This window comes from Cucurbita moschata, unplaced genomic scaffold, assembly GCF_002738365.1.
Source record: "Cucurbita moschata cultivar Rifu unplaced genomic scaffold, Cmos_1.0 Cmo_Scf00018, whole genome shotgun sequence".
NCBI classification, from domain to species: domain Eukaryota; kingdom Viridiplantae; phylum Streptophyta; class Magnoliopsida; order Cucurbitales; family Cucurbitaceae; genus Cucurbita; species Cucurbita moschata.
Window position 1 is genome coordinate 3,076,915 of NW_019268534.1, and position 16,349 is coordinate 3,093,263.

The 16,349-nt window shown below is 35.6% G+C and overlaps 3 protein-coding genes across 3 annotated transcripts; 2 read left to right on the forward strand and 1 right to left on the reverse strand.

The window, feature by feature from the left end:
* The first annotated feature begins 3,387 nt into the window (after positions 1-3,387).
* On the forward strand, positions 3,388-5,840 carry LOC111456372 (probable inactive 2-oxoglutarate-dependent dioxygenase AOP2). Its single transcript, XM_023098206.1, has 3 exons — positions 3,388-3,831; positions 4,400-4,724; positions 5,416-5,840. The coding sequence occupies exons 1-3, from the start codon at positions 3,443-3,445 to the stop codon at positions 5,656-5,658; spliced, it is 957 nt and encodes a 318-aa protein (XP_022953974.1). The 5' UTR covers positions 3,388-3,442; the 3' UTR covers positions 5,659-5,840.
* A 632-nt stretch (positions 5,841-6,472) lies between these two features.
* Positions 6,473-8,606, forward strand: LOC111456352 (probable 2-oxoglutarate-dependent dioxygenase AOP1). Its single transcript, XM_023098175.1, has 3 exons — positions 6,473-6,903; positions 7,830-8,157; positions 8,231-8,606. The coding sequence occupies exons 1-3, from the start codon at positions 6,524-6,526 to the stop codon at positions 8,471-8,473; spliced, it is 951 nt and encodes a 316-aa protein (XP_022953943.1). The 5' UTR covers positions 6,473-6,523; the 3' UTR covers positions 8,474-8,606.
* Positions 8,607-9,713: 1,107 nt separating this feature from the next.
* LOC111456435 (gibberellin 3-beta-dioxygenase 1-like) lies at positions 9,714-11,748 on the reverse strand. Its single transcript, XM_023098292.1, has 2 exons — positions 11,244-11,748; positions 9,714-10,380 (listed from the first exon to the last, which is right to left on the reverse strand). The coding sequence occupies exons 1-2, from the start codon at positions 11,714-11,716 to the stop codon at positions 9,777-9,779; spliced, it is 1,077 nt and encodes a 358-aa protein (XP_022954060.1). The 5' UTR covers positions 11,717-11,748; the 3' UTR covers positions 9,714-9,776.
* Positions 11,749-16,349: the final 4,601 nt, after the last annotated feature.

Consider the following 16,349-nt stretch of genomic DNA (forward strand, 5'->3'; position numbering starts at 1 on the left):
CTATAAGTATACACACGTTACACTCATGGCAAAAAGAAGCAGTCACATATGAAACCCATTAGTTTGAATTTTTCTTTTTAAGTTTCGGTATGGTAAGGAGTCCTCCACTTTCATTTCTATTTTTAGTTACTTCCTTTCCTTTGTCGGATGATTACCCGTGCAATGATGGTTCCATTAATAGAGCTATTATACAACTTGTATAAATAGTCATAGAGATAGTACCTATAAATAGGTCTAAAGAAGAATTCTACTCCTTCCCCGACACAAACACTATCTACCTCCACTCATGAGAGACTCGTACCCCAGTTGTAGACTTGGGCCTGTAATACAATGCCTCACTCAACGCCATGATCACCCCTCAACTCTACTCAATGCTAAAAATATATGTCATCGAGATGTTATAACCTAGCTACGTGGTTAATGACTTTATTCTCTCAAGACGTATGTGATACCTGAAAGCGATGTGTTTCCTTTTCACTGACATGACATTGTTTGTTTGAATCTTGAAGGTTCATGGCTTGAAGTCAAAAACAGTTTACAATCATTAGCAACCATACTTGCATCATCTTATGGTTCATGATTTAGAAGAAACAAGGAACAAATCTTCTAATGATATCCCTTCTCAAACCAGACACTCCCAGCCTTTGGCTTGTCGAAGCAACACTTGTCGTATTGGCATAATCCATCATACATTACGACCAACTTTTTGTTCACTTGCGGGGCATCGTTGATACTCACAAAAATGTTTTGGAATTGTGAGATCCCACATCGATTGGAGAGAGGAACAAAATATTTCTTATAAGGGTGTAGAAACTTCTCCCTAGTAGACACGTTTTAGAACTGTGAGACTGACGGTGATACACAACGAGCTAAACCGGACAATATTTGTCAGCGGTGAGATTGAGCTATTGCAAATGGTATCAGAGCCAGACACCGGACCTTTAGGGGATGGATTATGAGATCCCACATCGGTTGGAGAGGGGGAACAAAACATTCCTTATAAAGGTGTGGAAACCTCTCTCCAATAGACGCGTTTTAAAACCGTGAGTCTGACGACGATACGTAACGAGTCAAAACGGACAATATTTACTAGCAATGAGATTGAGCTGTTATAGGAACCTTGCTCCAAGAGGTAACTTACAAAATTTTGGAACGTTGTTAATTTCGAGTATCTAACCTCTTGGTCGATGGTACATACCTGAAGCAATTGAATAATGTTTGAGATGACATATAAGAAATGTCTTTCTCGATCCAAAGATCAAAAGTTTGAATATCTAACTTCTACACATTGATGAACTCAAAACAAAGATAAATCCAAAAACCAATTCTACCCGATTAATAAAAACTTGAAAGTGATTATTGATTGCTCGATTTGAGCCATCAACGCTCAACATAATTTCGGTAGAACTTTAAGACAAAATAATCCTTGATAAACAATAATACCTAAATCTCCATGGGTGAACCAATACTAACAAGATTTGGTAGTTAAATGAGTACAAATTGGTAATTTTATATATAAATAATGAAAAGATCTGATCTTTTGGTTTGGTGGCTTGTCACCCTCGTATTAGATATCAAGAATGTCTATATTCATAGCTAAGCTAGAAAGCTTAGAGTAATACTTTTTTAATTTCAAACCCTAATTTTGGTTCGATGTTAATCATACTCTTTGAGTCAATTCAAGCACAGCTCGAGATGTACATGAGTCGAGTTGGAAAAATCTTCTGAACCAACCCAAAATTTTAGATTAGTTGGGTCAGTAACGTACTCAACCTGAACAGGGTTTACAATTTAACCCAACCCAACCCTCCGTTTTCGAGATGAATTTTTTTTAATTATTTAAAAAATTCATAATTATTAATATCACAAAAAATTAACTGATTTTATTTTTATTTTCAATTATGTTATTTAATTACGTCTTATACTTGCTCATGATTTTCTTTTTTTTTTCTATTTATTTATTTTTAATTCGAGGACCACTTTGAAAGTCAATAATTTTAGAAAATATTTATTAATTTATTAATTAATATTCTTTTCTTTTCATAATTGACTTGGTTATAATAATTCCCTCTTGAAACATGTCTTGATTTTCTTTATTTTTTTCCCTTTTAATATTAATATTAATATAAATATGATAATCGATCAGTTTTATAATATGGGAAATCATGCTTATTTGATAATTTTTATTAAATGAAAATTGAAATAATATATGGGAAATTCGTGGTCCACTTATAACATTAAAAAAAATGAATAATTATAATTTTTTAAGAATAAAATAAACAATATTTATATGATAAATTACAATATAGTTTTTGAAATAATAAATCGTGGTCCTAATTTAGAGGACCACTAAATTGAATTAATGTAATATTATGCATTTGTCAGCTTACATTCAAGACATATTAGCTTTTATATTATAGTTTTGTCAAATAAAAAATATATTTATTGACCATAGGTTAGGTTGGCCATTTAATTATTTAAACATTTGAATAAAGATTTTTTTTAAAATTAATGAAAAATGTTGGTTTATTAAACAATTAGTTTCTCATTTTCAAACATTAGTAGTTAAATATCAATTATTTTTAGAAAATTACACGTCAATAACTTAATACAATATATATATATATATTAAAAATTATTTATTTTGTCTTGTGTCACCTAATATTCATTTATCCCATGCTCGTGATTTAGTGTATATTTAATATATTTATAACAAAAATTGCGTTACAATTTGTTAAAGAGAAATAAAAGTAAAAATTAAAAATGTTTATTTTTCTATAATTCAAAATCTAAAAGTAAATATTTTAAAGGTTTAAGACGAAAATAAAATTTGAACTTTAAAATAAATTCAAACATTTTAAATTTCAAACCTAAAATACAAAATTAATTTATAATTTAGTCCATTTTTAATATTGGGTATATTTAAGCTTTATTTTTTTAATTTTTTTAAAATAAAATTTAAGTTAAGTTAATTTAAAAAAACTTTATTTTGTTTACTGTGTTTTTATCTCTCTTTAAAAAAAATATATATATATACACATACACATACATATATATATATATATATATTTATATACATACATATACATATATATATACACATATATATACACATACATACATATATATGTTTTTGAGTTTTTTTGGTCCTAATTTTTGTACTAATATTTTCTCATTTATTAGAAAAAAAAAACATTTGAATTTCTAATAATCTTTGAAAAAAAAATTAAATCTTTATCCAAGCTACTAGATAACAAAACATAGAATTGCAAACTAATAATTTATAAAGCTTAAATTTAAAAAATAAATAATAAAAAACCAAATAATCTACCTAAATAAAGAGAATTAGGAAAGAATATATGAACCAACCATCTAATTTAACTTTTAAAAAACAACAAGAAATCGAATCATTCAACTCCTCACGAGCTCACGATCCAAGCTAATGGGTTCAGAAACGGGTCCAAGGATGGATGCGGGGCTGCCGGTGATAAACTTCAGCGGCGACGATGTGAAGGCGGAGGGCGGCGAGGGGTGGAGGAGGAGGAGCGGAGAAGTCCGAGAAGCCCTGGAAGAGTATGGGTGTTTTATCGCAGAGTACGAGGGGATTAGCCCTGAGCTACGCGTCGAGGTTTTCAAGGCCGTGGAAGCACTTTTTGAGCTTCCAATTGAGACGAAGAAGAAGAACAGATACGAAAAGCCCTTTAATGGGTATGTCGGGGAGCTTCGTACCCTCCCTCTGCATGAAAGCTTGGGCATTGACGACGCCACAAACATCGATGGTGTTCAGGCCTTCACTCACCTCATGTGGCCCAATGGAAACCACCATTTTAGGTGATTTTGAATGCTTTTCTTAAGTTTATACCATAATTTTGAATTCATTTTGTAACCGCCCCAACACGCCCACCACTATCTCGGTCTTCTTTTGAGTTTTCACTCTCGAGCTTTCTCTCACGGTTTTTAAAATGTGTCTGCTAGGTAGAGATTTACCTACCCTTTTAAAGAATATTTCGTTCGTCTGATGTGATATCTCACAAACCACCCTCTTTGTAACTGAGTGTCCTGTCACTAGTTTCTTCCTCCAATTAACGTGGGACCCCCAATATACTCTTTGTGGGCGCAGAGTCTTTGCTGACATATTGTCTCGTGTCCACCCTCTTCAGGGCTTAGTTTCCTCACTAGCACATCGTCTGATTTCCGACTCTAATACCACATCAGTTGTTGAGGAGAACTAAACATTCTGGCTCTAATACCATATTAGTTGTTGAGGAGAATTAAACATTCTTTAAAAGGGTGTGAAAACGTCTCCGCAGCAGAAGCTTTTTAAAAACCTTGAGGAGAAGCTCGAAAGGAGAAATATAAAATAACAATATCTGCTAATGTTTTTATTTGGTTCGTTCAGCTCGAATTTGCATTCGTTTGCGAAGAAAGCAGAAGAATTGGATCAAATGGTGACGAAAATGATATTTGAAAGCTATGGAGTTGAGAAGTATCATGAGACTCATGCTGCTTCCATTACTTATCTTCTTAGAGCTTTGAAGAACAAAGCTCCTCATTCTCAAAACCCTACTTTGTGCCTTGTGGATCACACTGATAAGAGCTTCACCACCATGGTCTATCAAGATCATACCAATGGCTTGGAGGTCCAAACTAAAGATGGCCGGTGGATTCAGGTCGATAACTCCTCACCCTCGACCTTCGTCGTCATTGCCGGGGATGCATTCAAGGTCGAGTATACATATATATCTATACACTCTTACTATTTTCATCAACTAGGATGTTCGTGGGTTGCATTGGGTCGAGATTTTTTTTAACCCAACTCAATTTTTCGAGTTATAAATCTTTCGACCTAAATAATCTTCACTAAAAAATGAACATAACCCAACCCGAACCAATCCAATCATAAATTTTTTGGATTGAGTTGGTTAAAGTTGTTCAGCGTCTGTTTATTTATTTTCAAACATTAAATTAAAATTTTCAACTCAATTTTATTTTATATTTTGAAAATTTAATTTCGTTAAATTATTTTTAAGGGTCGCTAGAGAATAAATAATCATGAAACTAAATAAAAATAAAATAACCAGTAATAAATTCAGGTTGGTTCGGTTCAACCTAATATAGTTTTATAAGAACCCATGAACTAACTCAATGCATGGTGTTTTTGTTTTTTGAACCCAGCCTATGGGTTAGGTTGATCGAGTTTTTCGAGTCATCGAATTTTTTAAACATAAAATATTTGGACGAAAACGAAAGGGTATCTAAGTTACAGAGACCAAAATGATATTTTAACATAAAGTATACTATTTGAAGATCACTTACCTCTCAAAACTATCACATTTATTTTTAATATACACGTTCTTCAAGGATTAAACGTTCGAGAATAAACCCTAATTACGGTGTTCGATTTTGGTAGAGAAGGCTTGGAGCAATGACAGGATAGAGTCACCAACTCACAAAGTGACAATAAGAGGGAACGAAGATAGGTACTCTCTTGCAATGTTTGGATTCAGCAATGGAATTGTGGAAGTGCCCAAAGAGCTCATAGACCAAACCCATCCTTTGAGATATAAACCCTTTGATCATATTGGATTGCTTCATTTCTTCCGCTCAAAAGAGGGTTTCAAATCCAAATCTCCACTCCAAGACTACTGCGCTCTCTAAAATCAACAACACCTATCATGTTTGTGTATGATTATAGTTCTAAGCTTCAATGTGTTCATGAGCTTTTGCTTTGTTTGTGTGGTTTTAGGTTAAGAAAGAATGTATGAACTCTAATAAACTTGGTGTGTTTGCTCTTCTTAATAATATAAACATAGTTTCCCATTCGTAGTTTCAAATTCAAATAATCGTCCCGATTGATACCAGTTATGTTTGTTTTCTCATGACCTTTTTATCATTTTTAATCAAACATTCGAATTTCTAAGATATATTCAAAAAAGCTAAAAAAATCTATCAGTCAAAATAGTGTTTATAAGCTTACTTTTTAACACGGGTGTTAAAAAAAACCTGATGCAACTTCATCATATAGTCTTGGTTGGGTTGGGTTCATATAAATAAACATTTTATGCATTGGATCGAATTAATTCTAATTTATGGTTAATTTTAAAATATATATTTTTGCATACAATTCAAATTCATCTAACATTAAACAATACTAATACAACATTCAAACAAAAGTATAATAAAGTATTGTTTAGTTGAAATGTATGAATCAAATATTAATCTTACAATAATATACGTCCTTAACAAATACGACTAAATTTCCATCTCTATTTCGTATTCTTTTAATTCAATCATTTAGAGAGAAATGATTTAATTAAACCAATTATGATGACTTAAAATATATATGAAATAACCCCACAAATTAAATTTAATCTCAAGTCCACATCGGTGACCACAAACAATAGATTATACAAACACATGAATCATCCAAAAAAAAAAAAAAAGAGGCCCAACCTTTTGTTTCTCTTACATAAGCTATCAAACCAAGGAAGAACAGGTAGCAGTGAGTTAGGCATTGGTGAGAATGGGGTCCGAAACACAAGCCGGAGTGCCCGTAATAGACTTGTCCAAATTAGAGAAGTTGGAGGCTGGCACTGACGCATGGGGCTCAACATGCAAGGCGATGAGGGTTGGTTTGGAGGAATTTGGGTGCTTTTGTGTGGTGTTTGAGGAGGTTTCTTTGGAGCTTCATAACTCCTTCTTTGGAGCTGTTGATGAGCTGTTTCAGCTTCCAATTGAAACTCGAATCAAGAACACAAGTGAAAAGGCTTACCATGGCTACTTTGGCCGCTACTCCTTTCTTCCTCTCTATGAATCCATGGCTATTGATAACCCAACTCAGCTAGACGCTGCTCAAAGCTTTGCCAATCTCATGTGGCCGGATCAAGGAAACAATCGCTTCAGGTAACTTCTGAACTCGAATTCAACGTCTTAACAACTATGTAACTACGTTCATGTTTGCGAAAGTTATTTAAGAAAATTGACTCGTAAAAAAAAGTTGAGTTATATGTTTAGTTTACTCTGTGTTTATAAACTTTAAAAATGTTTTGATTGGTCGTAAACTTTTAATTTTATGTTTAATAGGTTTGTAAATTTTTAGAAATTTTGATTAGGTGAAACATGGTGTCAACTCTTTACCACTTTGTGGGTTGAGGGAGCTATCTTATGTGACGTGAGTGTAATGGTTGGACGAGCGTTGTAAGATGAATGTCTTGGGCGTCTTTGTTTACAAATGGGTTTTTGAAAATAATGTCAGGCACGGGTGTGTTGATATTGTGCCATGTAAACATTTAAACTGTAGGATCAAATCGACACAAACTTGAAAGTTCATAAATTGTGAGATCCCACATCAATTGAGGAGGAAAATGAAGTATTCCTTATAAGGGTGTGGAAACCTTTCCCTAGAAGACACGTTTTAAAACCGTGAGGCTGATGACGATATGTAACGGGCCAAAGTGGACAATATCTGCTAGCGATGGGCTTGAGCTGTTACAATTGGTATCAGAACCAGACACGAGACGGTGTGCCAGCGAAGATCCAGGTCTCCAAAGGGGGGTGGATTGTGAGATCCCACATCGGTTGGAGAAGTGTGGAAACCTCTCCCTAGTAGACAAGTTTTAAAACCGTGAGGTTGACGGCGATACATAATAAGTCAAAGTGGACAATATCGGCTAACAATGGACTTGGTGACTTAAACTGTTACATAAATTGAACCTAACTTAGTCGGAACGTTGCTTGCCATTCAAATAATCGAACGCTTAGATGGTCGAGTAGTCTTTCAAAAAAAGGGAGTTTTTATATTTTATTATCTTCCATTAACGAAATCACAGCGAAACTATTCAACGTTTCTCAACCTTGGTGGCGAAACTGGACAAGATAGTAACAAGAATGGTGCTGGAAAGCTACGGAGTATCAAAGCAGCTGATCGACACAAACATAGATTCAACAGCCAACCTTCTCCGCTTCTTCAAATACAGAGTTCCTGAGCAACACGAAACCGATGTGGGATTGCACGCCCATACAGATCTCACATTTTTCTCCATAATTCATCAACATCTCATCGGTGGTCTCCAAATTCAATCGCTCGACGATCAATGGATCGACCTCGAGCCCTCCAGCCACTGCTCCTTCATCGTCATGGCGGGTGACGCGCTCATGGTAACCACACTCCTTCATTCTGATTCATATCAATTATCGTTGAACTATACTCACTTTGTCTAAATGAACGTAGGCGTGGAGTAACGATAGAATAAGGAGTTGTAGGCATCGAGTGACGATGAAAGCGGAGGAAACGAGATACTCAGCGGGGATGTTTTCGTTCAAGAATGGGACGATTAGTGTGCCTGAAGAGCTTGTGGATGATGCCAACCCATTGCGATACAAGCCCTTTAATCACTATGACTTCCTTACTCATGACAAAGCAAAGGGTTCTAAAAAATTTCTCTATCGAATTAGAGATTATTGCAGCATTTGAATCAACAAAACTTCAAACTCTGTCCAATATATATGAATTATTGTTCATCAATAAGTTTGCTTGTAAAATATTTCCCTTTCTTTCTTCCATAATTCCGAACCTTTGTACCGATTAATGTTATCGTGCTTGTTTTCTCACCGTTTATTTACCAAAGTTCTAGTTTTTGAAAAAAAAAGTTTGAATATTATGTTATCCAGATGATGGATTTGTCGGCTAATATTTAGTAGAATAAGTTACTAACTTATAGAGTAAGTTTAGTAGAAATGTTGTCGACTTATTTATGAGCATGAGAACTTCAGTAGAATTGACAAATTGTGAATCAAGTTTCGTGCTTGTGAGCTGGTTTTATGCAAGATTGTCGGTGGTTTTTAAAGTGTAGGAAGGTAGTTAGTGATTTCTCCATTGTAAATACTCGTGCTCGAGAATTGACAATAATTGCTAAATTGTTTTATGGTTTAATTAAGTTTTCAGTAGTTCTTAACTTAACTTGAATAAAAAGTTGAGGACGTTAGTTAGTGTTGCTTTGTGCTTTAATTAAATCTAATAAGATTTAATAAGATTGTCTGTTCTTAATTTGAGTAAAATGTTTAAGAAGCTCTGTTTTGTGTTTTAATAGGTAAGATTTGTTAAAATAAAATCCACTGATTTGTGAAATAACTCTCTCACACACTAACAATTGACTGCTCGTATACTTGTGAGGGAGATGTCAAGAAGGGAGAGACAAGAAGAACAAGAATATAAGAAACAGTTTTTCTATTGCTCTGTACTTTTTTTTTTGCTCTATACCTTTCTTTTTTTGCTCTGTACTCTTCTTCCTCCGACTTTACTATATTAGGTATTTATACATTCTCTATTTCTAATAATAGGGTCAGACAAACTCTCATAAACTCTTATCATCGCTCTCTAAAACAACTCTGGGCCTTTTTCTTTCTAACAGTTTCTTTTCAAATTTTTCATTCTTAACGAAACTAATCTTCACCATTCAAGTTTATTCCAACAAGATTGTCGGAGGAAAGTTTAGGAAGCTAGTTAGTGTTATTTTATGCTTTAATCAATAAGATGATGTGAGTAGAAAGTTTAGGGAGCTAATCATGTTTTTTTCACGATTACTGCAACAAATAGAATTGAAAGACATGATTAAAAGATCTTTCTCCTCAAATTTTTACTTTGTTGTGTTTGGACATATTTTGATCGTGGTCAGATCCAAAAAGATCGAATCATTCATTGACGAACACTTTGTTAAAGAACTGTGTTTTATTTATGTAGTACACGAACAGTTTGTTAAAGAACTGTGGGAAGGAGATTACCCTACTTTGACCTGGCTCTCATCCTTCACGTCTACACGGATACAAGAGAGTCCGTCAAAATGATCGGATTTTATACGGATAAAGTCAGTCCAAGATATGGGGCGGTAAAGCGGTGGCTGAGTTGGGCTCAGAAGCTTCTTATGCGGTGACATTTCGACGTTTTCCGGCGGCACAAAAAGATAGGCCACCGAGAGCCGCTTTTTAGTCCGGTTCACAACGGCCTGATGGAACGGACTTTTGTACAACCCATTTGACACAATTTGGAGCATGTCTCCGACTTGAACCACTAGTGCACCGGCCACCGGCTCCACCGTCACCCACTCCTTCCCTTCCCGCAAAATTTGTAACCCTCTCGTGTTGTTTTGGTGCAGGACGGTTAAGAGGCTGGTGTCTGTGTGGGCGCCGAGCCCCATGGCTCGATCAGGGTCAGGGCAAGCTGGGTAGAAGTTCAGCTGGGTGGCTGCATTACATGTCTTGAAATCCTCATTCGGGCCGGCCCAGTTGATGTCCTCTCGGGTTATGCCCAATTCGCTCAACGCTATCCACATCAGCCTTCCACATAGACTCTTCAACTCTCGGTCGTATTCCGCCATTATATCACTACAAGAAATAATAAAGACGGTTACGACTCCCTATAATTATATGATTTGTGGTATGATATTGTACATTTTGAGCATAAACTCTCGTGGGTTTATTTTGCGCTTCGTCAACAGGCCTCATTTGAGAATTCTAGATACTATGTTAGGAATCACGATCCCTCACAATAGTATGATATTGTTCATTTTGAGCATAAACTCTCGTGGCTTTGCATACCATGTTAGGAATCACGACCCGCTACACTTGTATGATATTGTCCACTTTGAGCATAAGCTCTCGTGACTTTGCGTACCATATTAGAAATCACGACCCTCCACAATGGTATGATATTGTCCACTTTGAGCATAAGCTCTCGTGACTTTGCGTACCATATTAGGAATCACGACCCTCCACAATGGTATGATATTCTCCACTTTGAGCATAAGCTCTCGTGGATTTGCATACCATGTTTAGAATCACGATCTTTCACAATGGTATAATATTGTCCACTTTGAGCATAAGCTCTCATAGCTTTGCATACCATGTTAGGAATCCCGACCCTCCACAATGGTACGATATTGTCCACTTTGAGCATAAGCTCTCTCGTGGATTTGCTTTGGATTTCCTCGAAAGGCCTCCTTTGAGGATTCTATTGACATGACTAATAGGAATCACGACCCTCTAACAATGGTATGATATTGTTCACTTTAAGCATAAGTTCTAATGACTTTGGTTTGGGCATCCCCGCAAAGTCTCATGCCAATAGAGATGTATTCCAACCCATGATCATTCCCTAAATTAGCGAACGTGGGACATACTGCCAATGATCCTCAACAAAAAGTAATTATTTAGTGAATGATTGAATATGGGTTTGATAGGAGTAGTACCAGCGTTTGGAGTAGTCATGAGGCCAGAGGTGGCGGAAGTGTTCGAGAGGAGAGCCCATGATGGTGAAGCTTTCAGACCACATACGCTTAGGGAAGAAGGAGTTGATGCGGGCGATGCCATAGCCAGGGAAGGTGCCAGGGGTGCGAGCAGCCTTGAGCTTATGGGGAGGGGGGAGGGCAAAGAGGTCAATGGCGGAGGATTGAGCGGCATGGATGAGGGAAAGGGGGACGCCGTGGTTAATGATTTGGAAGGAGCCCCATGTGGTTAAGGCCTTGCCGATGAGGTCGGGGGCGTCGGGGAGGGAAAGGTCGATGAGGGGGAGGGTGTCGGAGAGGGGCGTGGAGTGTTGTTGGAGGGAAGGGAAAAGGTCGGGCTGAACCCACTGGTAGGCGTCGGGGAGTACTTGGAGAGAGTCCAAGTCGTGATCTTTGTGAGTGATGTAGACACTGTGGTGGGTTTGGGTGGTGGCCATCTTTGTTTTCTTTTAGATTTTGGGGATTTCAAAGGAAGAGATGTTGTTGAGTGAAACATAGGCTATTGCTATTTATAGACATCATCGTCCTCACAAATTTCCATAATGGTTCGATATGATCCACTTTGAGTATAAAAGACTTCGTACCAATGAAGAAGGTACTCTCCACATGTGACACTCCAACACTCTCGAACACATACACGCCCAAATGAGAGAGCTTAAAAGAGAGAAATAAACAGAGAGAATAGTGAGAGTAGTAATACATGTACATGTTTTTCTGATAACTATTAAGTGAGTGATTTAATTATTCGTTATAAATGTTCTTTCTTTTTGTTAAACTATTTTTAATTTTAATTTTTTTTTTACTATTCAATTGAACTAATGGTAAAAAAAATGTGAAAGGACCATTTTGTCCTCTCCATCAAAACTATCCTATTATTATTTTTGAAAATTAAAAATAAATAAAGTAAATGGCATGCATCTCCTCCCTATAATCTATGGATGCCTAAATCACATCCATAATTAAATTAATATTATAACGCCCAAAAAAACGTTAGGGAATAAAAAGAGTAAAAAAAATTTACTTTATTTTAGTATTTTACTCGCTCTCATTTTTTACTTGAGGTAATGACTAAATTCTAGTCGAGAACGGGAGTAGTTTGGCCATAGAGACCGATCTAAGTCTCTTCCGAGCTAAAAATTTGAATCAAAACTAATCTCCGTCCCTCCTAAAATATACTCTAAACTACATGACAATGCTCCTCTTTTTTATTTTGACCATACTACCCTTCCTCTTTTGATATGTCTATTTCAATATGGGCTCCACTCACTATAGAAGAAACAAGTTCAAGTCTTACATGCATGTCTTTCAATATATATTTACTCTTAGGACACATCTTCAAGGGCAATCTTGTCTCTTCACCCACACAAAAGTAACAAAAAAAAATTGGTGTGTTTATGCATGTTCGAGATCGTGGCTACGACAACTCTGTATCCTCTCTCCTCTCTAATAACTCCTATCTCGCTTTTTTTTTTTAAAAAAATACTTTATTGAAGAAAAAAAACTTACATGTAACCTAACAGAAAGGAAAGCTACAAAAAAGACTCGCCATTCGAGTAAATACTCACAACTTCTTAATTTTTGAAGAGACGTTAACCATAAAATAGTTAAAATAATGGCATCTTCCTAGATGTGCGGGGAGGAGTTATTATGATCGGTAAAAAAAAGGAACCCTAAAACGATTTTATTTGTTTAAGAACGAACGAAAATGAATCTTCATCGATCATAACCACCCAAAACCCTTGTCTCTTGCATGTTTAGTGCTTAGGGCTAATGATTTTGGTTAAGAATATTGCATGATATAAAGTTGACATTCTTTGAATTTAAAAATAACTCAAGAAATTGTTAAAACTCTATTCACCGAAGGTTGGAAATAACGATTTCAACGCCTTTTTTTATTCACTCAAATCAGAGCTAAAACGAAGAAGTTTTAGTCGAAACAAGATACTAGATATGATGACGTAACGACGAAATTGACATCAAAAATTAAAGTTTTTAACCGTGGAAATAATATATATGACAAAAATGGCTTTTGAGAAACAATTCAACACTTGGGGCTTGACTTCCGACAAGACAGCTTATAGAAGAAAAACAACAAAAAAAAGACCTTAAAAAAAACATATGTGACACTTGACCATGCGTAGAAATAGTGGAATGGTAGCAATCTAAGACATGCAAAACCTAGCTAGCAAGGTTCGTATCTTGTCAACTTTAGTGAAGAAGACAAAGTGAGCTAGAGTAACACTTGTCGTGATCGTGTTGGACCGTCCTAGGTTTCTCTAGTTTGATATGTTAAGGTAAAATCAAATCATAAAACATTGGTCTTAATGTCTTTTTTAATGTCTGATCAAACATAGACCACAAATGTTTACTTGCTCTTTGTTTCCTTATTTAGAATTCATTCTTGTCGAAGTTGGTTTTGGTAGTGGCCACTCCCAAGTCCATACATGAAAGAAAATGACTTAATATCTCAACAAGATCTGATTTGATTACAATGTTTTTGTTTTGGTATTATTATAGGAAAGTTTGCAATGGGTAGCTCTTTAATGGACCGAGACCACATTTGAACGAAAATGACTTGAGAATAGGATGACTAAGTCACTGTTTATATCAACAACATGCACCTTTCTTTTTTATATCTCAATCATAATAACTTTGAAATTAAGCGTGTGTATCCTCTGTTGGATGACCTCTTAGAAAGCATGTGAGGGTGATCTCTTGCAAATTTTCTAGGAAGTGTGTGAGTGAGGATCTCACGGTTAAAAACGAGAAGTAATTAACATGTCGTGGGGAATGTACGAGAATGTTGGTATCATTACGTGACGAATTCTGTAATAGTCCAAGTCCACCGCTAGAAGATATTATTTTCTTTAGACTTTCCCAATCGGGTTTCCTCTCAAGATTTTTAAAACACGTCTGTTAAGGAGAGAATTTCACGTCCTTATAAAAAATGTTTTGTTCCCCTCTCCAATCGATGTGGGATCTCACAATTCATCCCTCCCCCCTCCCCCTTTTGAAGCCCAGTATCCTCGCGGGCACTCATTCTCCTCTCCAATCGATGTGGGATCTCACAATCCACCCCCCTTTCGGAGCCCAGTGTCCTCGCGGGCACTCATTCCCCTCTCCAATCGATGTGGGATCTCACAATCCACCCCCTCCCCCCTTTCGGAACTCAGTGTCCTCGCGGGCACTCATTCACCTCTCCAATCGACGTGGGATCTCACAATCCACCTCCCTTCAAGGCCCAATGTCCTCGATAGCACTTGTTCCCCTCACCAACCGATGAGAGATCTCACAAATTCAAATTCCAAATTTTGATCCAGCGAAAATGTAAGAAATTTTAAATCCTGATCTAAATTCCAAGTACTAAAACGCTAACAATATCTACGACAGAAGGACAGAAATGAAAAGAAGAGGACAAACAGAAAAAGCATGGCTTTGAAGGCAAATCTGTGTCCTTACAATAATATTTTAATATTAACCATCTCTATCTCCATATTCAATTCACTAAGCTTCTTGTTACATCATCTTCTTCGCTTCCACGAGTGTCTTGGCTTTAAACTAATTTATATTTATATATTGTTTATCAAAGAAGTAATAAAAATAAAATGATAATAATAATAACAACTGGGGAGGTGGCAGCAAAGAATGTGACACTAGGGTTAAATTATTAATTTATTATATATAGTATTGGCTTTTGGCAACTATATAATATAAATGCATGCATGGGTATATTGAAGGGGCAAAATCATAGATGCTGCCAACAAAGTATATTATAAATAAGTTAGGACATACTCCAATTTAATGTGTTGTTTTAATTTCCAGCTCCCAATCTTAAAAACCAGACATATATATTTTTATGTTTTGAGAGACCAAACCCACCTAGATTTTCTCGAGTCAGAGGATTGATAAGAGTGTGTCTTTTTTATGTTCATTCAATGAACGTAGAGGGTGTCCTCTTAATCATGCATCTCTGCCCTTCTTCATAGTCTATATATTGGAACAATACCTGATTTTGTTTGGAGTCCCAAACATTAGGTGAAGGGACAACATACATAAACCATAATTCATTATTCACTTAATAAATATGGGGTCTCGAGCGAAAACCCTAAGAATTGGGTATTGATTGAGATCGATGTGTTGTGCTCGAGGAGATATTTATTGAACTCTCTATTAGGAATCACGACTCTCTACCATGGTATGATATTGTCCACTTTGAGCATAAGCTCTTATGGTTTTGTTTTGGGCTTCCCAAAAGGCCTCACACCAATGGAGATAGTATTCCTCACTTATAAACCCATGATCTTCCACTAAATTAACCAATGTGGGACTCACTCTCAATAATCCTCAACACTCTCGTGACGTTTCCTGTCTTAGGCGACATGAGAATCAATCGTTCGAATGGTACATAAATGAACTACAACTATATTTGAATGAAAGTTGTTAGGAGGATTCTATGACTAAGAAAGAATTAAAATAATCCGTGCACCTTTTTTTGGTGATCTCTTAAGAATTTTCGAGTGATGGTAAAGCATGTTGAAAGGATTCGTGTTGGTTTATGAGGAATAGTTTTTGCTCTTAAAAGAGAGGAGTTTATAACGTGACTGTGTTGTAAGGGATGCATGAAAATGTCGGAATTATTAGATACAGAATCTATATTTTAAATCCAGATCTGAATTCCATGGAGATACCATGAGATTTAGAAGTGTAAACGTGTACGGATTTAGTCATATATGTGGAAGGAAGTTGACAAAGCAAAAAACAAAGAGAAATTAGAGGAAAAAGATAATGTGGTTTGACATCTGTCCTGTCCTTTTACAAGATAAAGCAAACTTTATTTTTATTAATTTTTTATTGGGGTTTTTTTTTTTTTTTTATACTTTTTTTCTTCTCAAAAATATTTTTAAACCCTTAAAAATTCATTTCAAATTAATTCTAATTTGTTCAAATAAATCAATGAAAACATGAAATTTTGAGAATTTTTTTTTTTAAATTAAAGTATATAAAAAATGTAAAAAGAAAAAAAAAATAAAATTGATGAATACCGAAATTATTAATTATGATATGGAATCA